This window comes from Copidosoma floridanum, unplaced genomic scaffold, assembly GCF_036245765.1.
Source record: "Copidosoma floridanum isolate Cflo_tuat_1 unplaced genomic scaffold, Cflo_Japanese_pri ptg000009l, whole genome shotgun sequence".
NCBI classification, from domain to species: domain Eukaryota; kingdom Metazoa; phylum Arthropoda; class Insecta; order Hymenoptera; family Encyrtidae; genus Copidosoma; species Copidosoma floridanum.
The window spans coordinates 9,371,439-9,383,234 of NW_028321886.1; the positions used below are offsets into that span (position 1 = coordinate 9,371,439).

Here is an 11,796-nt window from a genome sequence, read left to right on the forward strand (position 1 = left end):
CATACACCGTGTACGCGTATTTCAAATCAGAATGACGATGATCGGTGGAAAGCTGAGAGCAGGTTCCTCACAGTATTTATAAATGAAATGGAATATCGCACTGCCTTGGAGACGTACTACTATTCTCTTTTGTTTTCTCCGTTTGTCCGTACGAAATTGAAGAATAACAACAAGCATATTGACGCCAAACAAGCATCGACCGATTCTCCCGCGCTTCTCTTTACACGCCCGCACTGATCGATTACTACATTATATTCTGTTAACATTATTTATCGCGTAACACGAATACCCCAAAAATAAAGAAATTGGAACAAAAATTAACGCTATATATTATTATATTACCTTCCGTGAAGAGGTATAGCTATAAAAGCAAAAATATGAAAAAGAGTTGCGAGAAGTATATGGCTGAGGATTACCTTTTATGTTTAAAGAAGGGCATCACGTGTAAGGGAGCAGCCCGAGCTTTTGATCCGGTTTCCCGATTGAATTATGCACGGATGCAGGAAAAAAACGCAATTCAACATTAAAAAAAAAAAAAAAAAAGCTCGACGTTAACTCATTCTATACACGTTTTCATAAAAATGTAAAAGTAAAAAAATGTGTTTTTGTTTTTTCAAATTTAATTTCATATGTAGGACGTAGAGTGTATACCCATACCAGTCAAAGTGTTAGAAGACTGTACACCTATATGTACATTTACCGATTGATTGATCGGCTCCACTGTGTGTACGGATCAACTTTCAATAAATGGACGGGCGAGCTTCGATTACCCGCAAAAAGCTCAAATATTTGTCGCACGGAGATGGGTGCCTATTGCGACGTTGTGGCTGTTGGCTCGGAGTGTATACATATAATTATATAGAAGCGACCATCAGATTCGACACAGGAATGCAGGCTGCGGTCGAGGATAGGCATTCACGAGACGAAATTCAAGTTGTTTTTTTTTTTCACATAAGCTTCACCAAACGCGTATTACAGGTGCAGGAGAGAGTGGCTGATTCCACGAGCAATAAAATGTTTTTCCGAAAAAAAAGGCATTTTCAACAGCAAATTAAACAAAAAGCAACACGAAGGGAAAAAGGAGTCGGAAACTGAATGAGCAGCCGCAGAGCAAACAGTAGATACTTATACGAGCGAGCGCCGTACGTGAAAAGCCGAGAACTTGGACACGCACACAAAGAGGCTCGCGTGCAAGCCAATGCCGCGGGCGAAGCTCCATTAGCGGGGGTGTCTTTAGCTACGTGTAGAAGCACAGCCCACTCGATTCTCGATGTATATATATATAAAGTCTGCACCGTACGAGGGTGGCCACTACGCACGTATACATAGGTATAACGTGTACGCGGGCCGTGTGGCATACCTACGTATATATATATATATGGAATCAGGTGTACGTGCCAGTTTGACGGGCGTTTAAAGTTTCAGCGGGTGCTTTTCCGCGATGAAAAGCACCGGCGTGACGATGGAGCGACGCTAGAACAGCTGTATGTATGCGCATAATTGAACAACTGCGGGGAAAAAATATATATATATGTGTGTGTGTGTGGGGAGAGCGACGCGCTTTCCTGCATGCCTGTGCATACCTTTGTATACATCTGTTCTTCTTCCCCCTCCCTCCTTTTTTTTTTCTTTTCCCTCCAAGATAACAATAAAGTTATACATTAGGTATGGTACAAAAGGAGCTGTCGCGCGTGTGTCATCCAATTGAAAGCGCGTATTGCAGTGGCAAATATCAAAGTACATCACGGCGCGCGAGAGAGCAGGGGTAAGTATATACGAGAAGAATGAAAAAGAGGAGGAATGCCGAGTAGGGAGAGAGAGAGAGAGAGACCGAGAGCGGGGTCCGAAGCTGCGGGGCATCATCAGTATTGAGGATGTCGTCGGCCGCGGTGCTGCGGCTGCTGTTGTCGGTCTTACTGGGGCTCGCCTCCTCGGCGGCCGGCCGTTTGGCCGCGGTCATCAAGACATACGAGAACGACACGATCCTGCTGCCATGTCACGTCGAGGATCTCGGTGAGTCGGGCTTTTTTGGCATGCACGTCTACGTTTTTTTTTTTTTTTTTTTTTTTTTTGCGACTCGCTCTAATTGCAACGCCCCTCTCTCCCTCTTTGCTTTGCCTCGGTGTTTTTTTTTTTTTTTTTTATAATGAGGATCTCCATGATGCTCCGCCGCCGTGGCTTCGTCAGCCAGAAAATCTGAAACTACTCTGCTATTGTATAGTCGCGTTTCCTTGTCAACTCCAAGGTGTACGGAAAAATAAATGACCGAACAAAGAAGCGGGGAGAAGGGTTTATTGATGGAAATCTTAAAAAAAGGCACCTAATTCGTACTAATGACTAAAGTACCTAATAATTACTTGTTTTCGTGGGCTCGATTTCATTGATCTACATCTCGTACAGAGCCAAGTGGCGAGATTTTTTCCTTCCCGAAACAGTTGGGGTCGTCGTTAAACGACTTGTCTCCTCCTCGGTAATAAAAAAAAGAGCCATCACGAAGTGGATGTAATTTGATTGTTTTCCTCAGCTTGGCATACATTTCGAGAAAATCATACGTTTCGGGCCATTTTGGGGAAGCGAATGTATTACGATTCGAAGCGCGTAAACTGCCTGATGTGGGGCTCGTATTTGGACCCTTTGTAGGTATACATGAGAATGGGGAGGATGGGATGTATACAATTGTATGTATATTCATGAAAATATAGAGTCTGGTGCATGTAAAATAACGTGAAACGTGGACTTAGGTGTGGAGCCGCGGGTGCGCTGGTGGAAGAAGGTCGAGGAGAACGGTACGGTGACGAACAGACTGTTGGCGGACAGCGGGGAGCCGTTGGCGGTGATGGCGAGCCCTAGGATGCGGATGTGGGGCAACCGGAGCCTCGAGCTTCACGTGAGACCGGAGGACAGCGGGAAGTACGTGTGCCAGGCGCAGAGGCCCGAACCCTGGGGCCACGTCACCCAGGTCCACGAGATCCAGGTCATCTGTGAGTACGTGCTGATACACCCGACCCACTCTGCGCTCCAGTACCTACTTTTTTTTTTTTTTTTTTTTTTTTTTCATTTTCCATGCATATATAAGCCACATGCTCTCTACTGCGGAAAAGCCGATTTTTCGCTCGAGTGAGGCTTTTTCACGGAAAATTTCGACCTTTCGGCTCTTCAATAGTCCCTAGATAGGATCCGATTGTACGTACGTATAAACCGATTTTCGCAATTAAATTCTCTGGTTCAAACTAGAGCGAATATAGGAAGAATAAAAAAACTCCCATCGCAATTATCTATATACTATTCGGTACCTATACTAAAAAAGAAAAAAAAGTCGGTTATTGAATTTGCACGACGATCGTTGTATAGTAAAACGATGCCCGCAACGCGTCAGTTAAAATTGACAAACGATTTTGCGGGGGATGATCGATTTCTATTTTTTTTATCGCGCGCGACGTAGTGAAATTTTCACGGTGCACGTACACGATACAGCTCCCACGGGTGCACCCATACGCGGTAATAAATATTGGGAGCCGCGACCCCTCGGGCTTTGAAAACGAGCGCACACGCACCTCGTACCGGGCGTCAGTTTCAATTTACGAATCAATATTCACACCCAACCGCCCCCCGACAATTTTGACATACGTGTATTATGCCTATTTTCGAGTGAAGCAACTTTTCACGATCGGCCGTACAATGCCGCTAAACGATCCCTTTGTGCGCAGTGTCGTGTGTATTATAATGCTAAATAAGTAACCACTGCACGCCACAGTTCTTGGCCCGTGAATGTAATAATATGTACTCATTCTTTGGCAATTGATGGAAATCATCCGCTTTCATGCACCTACACACAACCACAATGGAGTAAAAGAAAAAAAAAAAAAAAAAAAAAAAAAAATAATCCTCCGAGTGAGTAATAACGTCACTCCGTATACGGCTTCGAGCTTTCCTGCTCGGGGGAAAAAAAATATACTCGACCAGCACCCCCCTTGATTCGCGGACTCTGGCGTCTTGTAGGTATAATAATTCACCGCGGATATCTTTTCCGGGAGAGGGAAGCCTGTATACATTGGGGTACATCGCCATCCGACTATCGTGCATGTGTGAGCGCGTTTTGTTGCTTCCACGTTACATTATTACTATCATCATCATATACATACATACACGTTGTAATGGGGCCGTGGCGCGTACGGGTCCATTTATTTTTATTATTACCATTACCATGATATACATACACCCATACGCATACATATATATATATATACATGTATGATAATAATGTACGATGACCAGGCTGCTTTTCAGATTAAGCGATAATAAATCGGATTTCTCGCAGCCTCCGTAAATTGAACTTAATCAGATCAGAGATACAGAGAGACAGATGCTTACGGTGAAACTATACATGTATACGGATATGAGTAAGAGTGGGGGGGGGGAAGGAGCAAAGAGGCGCGAGCGCGACAGTTTATTGAAAGCGCAAAAGTCATTAGCCGCTCTCGAAGCGAAAGCGTACATTTGCGCGTCCACGTAAAGTATATAGGTGCACTCGATCGAATGGTCAGTGCCGCCTACGCGCGCTTTATCCGGGCTCGGGTGTTCCAATATGTCGAGGAGGAGGAAAAGCCGATTAGGAGCGCGTGTGTAGGTATAGGAGGATGTGACACGCGTCGATGATTGCCGGTAGATCCGCCGAGCGTGAAGACGGTGCCGGAGAACGGGCTGCTTGAGGTGACGATGGGCGAGGAGGCGGAGCTGGCGTGCGAGACCGAGGGCACACCAAAGCCCGTGGTCACTTGGAAATTCGAGGGCAAGGAGTTGGCGGTGGGCAAGCGGTTGCTCGTCCACGCGGTCAATCGCAGCCTCGCGGGACTCTACACGTGCCGGGCGAGCAACGGGATCGGCAATCCCGCGCGAGCCAGCATCGAGCTCAGGATCAAGCGTAAGTTGGTTTTTTTTCTTTTTTTTTTTTTTTTTTTTTTAAGTTTACCAAAGACATGTGCTTTTCGGTGGGGAAAGAAAAAATTTATCTCTTCAGAAGTTAAAGATAATTACTTCTTCCTTACTTTTTTTTTTTTTTTCCACAAATGCAGGTGATTTTACATTTTCCTCGGAAAAAAAGTTTTACATTGGTCGAAAGCAAAGTTTTTTTTTAATACTTGGCATATTTCCACCAAAAATCGAGACGCTGATGGATTTCTCAAACTTTTAGTCTATCCATGTACTTACTTTTTCCCTTGGGCGACAATTTTTTATAAACATAACAATGAGTAACGAGGCTACTGTTATCAAAACTTCTTTCAGAGTGAAATTACCGTGGGTGTGTTTGGTTGTTTTTAATTCACAATGTATATGATTGTACACGTTGCATTAATCACAAAAGACGAACAAATAAGAAAAAAAAAAAAAAAAGAAAATCAATTTCTCAAAGTATACTGCACTAATGAGGTATACGGCTCGCACAAACACGCGCTCAATTAAATCAGGACCATTATAATGTAATAATCGGACCCACCACCCCGAAGCTTTTTCAAAACGCGCACTCCATTGTAATGGCACGTAAATACACAAATATACGTGCACGCATGCACACACACGTAGACATATGTATGTATATGTATATACACAAGCGATTCGTCGTCGGGAATGGTTTTCTCAAACAGGAAGCTGCCCATAAAGCGGCCCTGGGTGCCTATAAGTACGTGTGTGTTTGTCGCAAGGTAGAGGGTACGTTGTTGTTCGTCTTTTCAAAAGCATTGCTCCGCAATACTATAGCATTGAGATTTGTAAATGAACAGATTCAGAATATATATATAAGTATACGTATATATATATATTCATACGATGTGTGCACATATAACTGTATATGTATGGTAATATTAAAAGTACCTATACACATACATAAAAATGTATGTACAACTGTATAACATGATGTATATAATACGCGACCTTTGCCGACAGTCTGCAGCAGTGAGCGCATGCTTTATACTATACATTATGTTGTGTACCCATCAAGCGAATTATGAGTTAAATACTTTGGCAAATCTGCCTCTGCTCGGTTCGCTTGATTGGTAATTTCGTCGATTTAATATTCACTGAATAATTAATTTATTGATAAATCCCAGTGTATAGGTATAATACCTTGTACCGACGAACAAACTCGCTTTTCGCACGTGAATTACAATGATATACCGCGTGCGCATCGTTTTTAAAAATATAACACCTTCGTTAACAAGGTAGCTCCGGTCAATTATATATAATATGTATACGCCGAGCAGATAATACGCAAGCGAAACTCTTTTGCGCCAATCGTGTATAGAGATGTCAATTAATTTTCTGCTCGCCGATCGGTGTTTTTCATCAAATGAAAGCTCGGACTCGTTCATGAAACATTTATTGATTTTACAGATGTGCCCAACTATTATCTCGTGTAACGTACAATAATAATCCCGCATTCACTCTACGTACATATAGATATATACCTAAATAATGAAACTAATAACTCCCCATTGTCGTCATTATACACGCGAGCGAGTGTATCGGAAAATAATAGTATCTTTCAATTTGACGGCAGAGTTGGGACGCTTTTGTATTAGGTATGTATAGGGGCTCGATTGCACTGGACGTTTTGCGTCATGTATAATATCGTTGTACCCATATAGTACACGTATACAATGAAATATCGAGCCGGGATCGCGAAATTGAGTGATAACGAATCTTGTATACATTATACAAATGACACGAATGAATTTTACGGGCAACGAGTAATTTGAAATGAAAAGTACCGACAGTTAAAATTGCTGAAACGAATGTATGTGGTGCAGTGCATCATGTATATATATATATATGATATATTATGTTCAGACAAGCCCGAGGTGTCGGCGGGGAGGCGGTGGGTGCACAGCGCGCCGGGTATCAGGGCGCAGCTGGAGTGCCTGGTGGTGTCGTGGCCGGAGGGCCGGTTCGAGTGGTTCTTCAAGGGCAAACCGTTGGGCCGGTCGGCGCACGTGCTGCGCCAGAAGCAGGACGAGCCGGGGACCGGGAAAACGGGAGTTGGGCCGCCGGCCCAGTTGCACAGCTTGATTTTGGGGAGCCTCGAGCCCGAGGACTTTGGCGTGTACACGTGCAAGGCGAGCAACGAGCTCGGCGAGGCCGAGACCAACGTCGAGCTGTCGGGCTCCCCCAGGCAGCCGAAGCTCAGGAAGGGACCCACCGGCTACAACTTCATCTGGGAGGTCGACAGCTACAGCCCCATCTTTGAGTACCAGTTTTGGTTCCGCCAGGTATACAGTTATCCAAGCATCGATTCATAAGCCCACGCAACTACAATATACTTGTACACCCATGACACATTTATAACATATACCTGTACGTTCGTTCCCGGTAGGTATATGTATACCCGTGCAACCGACCGCGAAACGAAACACGAGCGGCGTGCGAGCATTGCGAGAGATCCCTGTATATATACATGAACGCGTAGGTACGCGTCAAGTGTTGTACCACACGCTAATATGATCTTTCAGTATGAACAATTTAAGATTTTATTCCACCTAAGTAATATGAAATGTACCTACGTGTCACTCAAGTCCAAATTTTTTTTTTTTTTTTTTTTATTTCTGAATAGTTTTTACTAAAAAAGCTATACCTTAAAAAGAATTATGTTTTTTGGATTATAAAGTGTGACGCACCATCTGATTTCCAGAACAAAAACAAAGTGTAGCTTCATTTTATGGAAAAAAAAAGATAGTATTTTTGTGGAACTTCGTATGTATACTGCTGCGTGGGTAAAGCGACTCCACTTTCGTTTTCTATCGATCTGCAGTATCAGATTTACGTGCGATAGAGTGAGGAGAGCACGGGTCGACTCGCGAGACGGATGATTGTATAAATGTAAATACACGTTAATGTAAGGTAAACAGGTTGCTTGACGGAACGCGATCTTGATTACGTGAATAGGGTATGCGTTATTAATTTATTACCACTGGGGTCACGTGTTGTATAAAATACACAGTACGTTGTATCAAACCATTAATTTACTCGTAAACGATTCCACACGGAGAAAATCTGGTTAGGAGTATACCTTGGGACTGAAAAATAGGTTTTTCCGAGGCACAAACCTTCGGGGGACAGATTATTATCTTTCACATGTTTTCCGAAACGTGACATTGTTTGCAGTCGTTAAATATACATACATCTTGTGTCCTTTGTTTACTTTTTTTTTTTTTTTAATTCGGTGAAAACAAAGCCTCCCAAAACCCAAAATTTTACAGTGAATATTAACTATTTAAAAGTAATAGTGTCTATATAGAGGCATTATTTCACTCTTTGGATACAGGTTATTATTACAATTCTAGTATAGCCTTAAACTTGAGAGTAAAAAATCATTTTAATTTTTTTTTCCTCGTTTAGAGATTAAATTTTTTTGTTTATATTTCTTGTTCAAGAAAAAGTTCGCTTGAGTACAACTTTTTAGTAAAACGCCGCTTTTTTGGATAAAGTTGTTAATGTTTCACTATAAATTGTGTGTACACGTATATATGTAATAAAGGATATAATGTCATATTATGACAAAAGTGGGACATCAAAACTTTAAGAATTTTTTCTGTTACACCAGGCCTTTTTTGCTTGGAATGTAAGCTAGAAAATCTAAAAATGATACCATAATAGCTATACGGCACTCGGACCATGATATATTTAGATCATTTTAAAAAAATACTTCAAGAGCAAATAACACTAGGCAACTGAATCAACAATCGAACAAAAACAAGAAGAGGCCCTCATATATCAATCGCCAATAACCCGACGCAATCCAGCGGCAAACGACAAAGCTGGCACCAGTTGTACCAAGATCCGCGTCCTTGTTGCACCATCATCTTGTATGAAAATAAGGGATGGGGATACATTGCACGCGTCTTTCCTCCGCCGCACGATGGGCCGCTCATCCGATAGGAGCTGCAGCCGCTTTGTGCTATCCCTAGTCCCACCAACACCCGACGTACAAGTACAAGAGCATCGAGAGCGCTTAGCTCCGCTGAAACGTGCCACCCCTAGCTTGGCCTGCTTCTATTTTTACGGCCGTCGTGCATGAAAGTAAGTAGTGGAGAAAGATAGAGCACGCACAGATAAGAGCTGTCACCACCACCCGGTGTATAATATGTCGGGGCTGGACGAGTATACACGTATGTAGGATACAGTGAAAAGATGATGACGCGTATCAGCAGATATACACACGACACTTGCTCGCTCGCTCGCCGCCACCCCCTCACACAAATACACACGCATGATATTTATAATATATACCCGCGTGCATATTTATTATTATCATAATATTATAATGTGTGGTGTGCATGTGAAAATAATAAAAACGACAATCGCTCGTGTCTGTCGACTTGCGTATATATATATATAGATGAGGAGCGAGGAGGATTGGCGGCGGCTGACGGTGCCAAGCTCGAACGAGCCCGCGGGACCCCTGCACGCGCACTCCTTCAATCTCACGGGACTCGAGCCCTCCGGGCAGTACGAGGCCCTCGTGTTGGCGAGGAACCGCTTCGGCTGGAGTAGTCCCTCCAACGTTGTCAAATTTTCCAACATCCCCGACGGCAAGTTCATTTGTTTTTTTTTTGCCTTTGACGTTTTTATTATATATACATGTTTTAATACGATTGTTTCGATTGCGATTTTGTTTGAGAACAGGCGCGGATGAGGAGACGTACGACGTCGACAACAACAACGACGACGGAGTCGAAAAAGAGCCCTCAGGCAAGTACATGTACACACACGCGCGCGCGCATCTTTCCATTCAACAAAGTTTGCTTTCGTGGCCATATGCGTATAAAGTTGCAAAATAGGTAACGATGATGCGAGCCAGTGTAGTATATAGTAGCTTGTTACTTTTGTTGGGTCGGCCGGAATGAACAATCGCAAACAAAGGCTCGTGCGAGCGTATATATTTGAACGTATACGTTGGTTGGTGTACTTCTCCGGTCAATCTTTTCTATATCCACGTTGAAAAACTGAGTCTAAGTTATTCATTGAATGAAAAAAAAAAAAAAAAAAGAAAGAGAGAGTGAGAAAAAAACGGGGAGCTGGAATAACAATATTGTACGAGCTTTTATCCGCAACAACGCGGTATTTTTAAAAATTTTTTTTTTTTCTTCTTTTTTTTCAATAGGAAAAAAAGTTTTCGTATGTAAAATTTCGTGAATGGGCTTCATTTCAAAAGCAAGCGATATATTTTTGCAAGTTCCGCGGTATAAAGTAGTGCTGGCGTAAAGCGATTTTTTTTTCCACGCGATAATATAAAAAAAACGTGTACGTGCAAACTTGACGCAGTTCAGATATCCTAGAGTTGCTACTTGCTGCTGTGCAAATATTAGACTTGGTTTTCCGTCGCTCACCCCCCGAGCAGTGTACAAGTACGGCAGAGCACCTGCAAGAAACTGCACGCCACACACGTGTGGGCGAGACGTTTCAACGCGCCACTCGGCTGAAGGGGGGGGGGAGTAGCACTTGCATTTATAAGTGTTACGGGGAGGCAGGGTGGCCGAGTACAGAGGGAGGAGGAAAAAAAAAAAAACTAATGGGCAGTGGTTGCGCCAACGTGTTTTTTCAGTGGTTCAGGTGACGTCTGACTTCCATCGATCCTCCGTTGACGCTAATTCGAGCGGCCACCCGGAGCTCAACTGCCTCGCGCTACTTTTGTCGCTGCTACTGCTGCTGACATGAGCATACCCCTAGTATCGGACACCGCGACTTTTGACTGATGCTAGAAGGAGGACGTCTTCGTTCGACACCTACGGTTAACACCCGTTTGGCATGGCAAGCCGAGAGATTTTATCACCGTCGTTCACACTACATACTGTGTACGGACTATCCATTGTGTTTTTTTTTTTTATCGACTTTGTGTCCAACGTCTGTTTAATAAATTATCTTATATTTTTACAATAACCGAAAGAGTACGTTTCATTGAACCTTTTCCACTATGATTTCTCAAAAGTTAAGTTAAAGGTTAAAGAGAAATATGCAATCAAAATCAAGATGAAAGTAATGATATATCTACAGGGACCAACAAAAACTTGAACAACATTTTTGATTAATAATTGCTATTTTTTTAAATTTATTACATTAAATTACTTTAATACGTAGACAATGAAAGGAAAGAACTATTTTTCATTAGAATCACGTGTGCTAATATTTTCTAAAGGAAGGCAATGATGGGTAAATTTCAACTTTACTGAGAAACAGAGCCAGTATTGAAAAGTATGATGTTTTTATTAACAGCTAATTTCATATAAATTAGACAAAAATCAAACAGTACATAGTTTTGTTGTTTATACAGTTTCAAATAATCGTAAAATATTCGTATAAAGTAATGAGATTATTTTTATATAGTCGAAGTATATTTTAATTAAAAAATATTACTCGTTTAAAAAATAATGGGTTTTAAATGTATAATATAATTAACGATGATTATGGTTACCATTTAATTTTAACAATAATAATTGTGATCATGATAATCAACTTCTATCCTCCCGGACAGCACTGACTAGTATGTAAATGCGTCTGATAACCCGATGTACTTATTACTCATCTTTTTCACAACTCTTCATGTTATATTTTCTAACCCGATCTCAAAGATTAAGTATACCAACATCTCACTCATAATTGCACGGCTATCATTTTTCATATATGCATAACACCATCCGATATCATTGATTTTCTTCTTCTTCTTCTTTTTTTTTTTTTTTTTTTTTTTTCATTCATAATTGTAATTATCTCTTTATCTTTTCGCCTTGCTACCCATTCCGTTGAAAT

The 11,796-nt window shown here is 42.0% G+C and overlaps 1 protein-coding gene across 1 annotated transcript; it reads left to right on the forward strand.

Moving 5' to 3' along the window:
• Window positions 1-1,874: 1,874 nt before the first annotated feature.
• On the forward strand, window positions 1,875-10,929 carry LOC106638059 (protein amalgam). The gene is made up of 7 exons (XM_089589768.1): window positions 1,875-2,013; window positions 2,742-2,981; window positions 4,667-4,921; window positions 6,844-7,262; window positions 9,389-9,581; window positions 9,676-9,741; window positions 10,595-10,929. Exons 1-7 carry the CDS (start codon window positions 1,875-1,877, stop codon window positions 10,705-10,707), a joined length of 1,425 nt encoding a protein of 474 aa, XP_089445894.1. The 3' UTR covers window positions 10,708-10,929.
• Window positions 10,930-11,796: the final 867 nt, after the last annotated feature.

What these genes read in the sequence shown, in the direction of transcription:
- LOC106638059 (XM_089589768.1), top strand. Translation starts at nt 1,875, where the DNA reads ATGTCGTCGGCCGCGGTGCTGCGGCTGCTGTTGTCGGTCTTACTGGGG. An exon ending in ACCAGTTTTGGTTCCGCCAG is followed by an intron (nt 7,263 to 9,388) that starts GTATACAGTTAT and finishes ATATATATATAG; the next exon opens with ATGAGGAGCGAGGAGGATTG. An exon ending in ATTTTCCAACATCCCCGACG is followed by an intron (nt 9,582 to 9,675) that starts GCAAGTTCATTT and finishes GTTTGAGAACAG; the next exon opens with GCGCGGATGAGGAGACGTAC.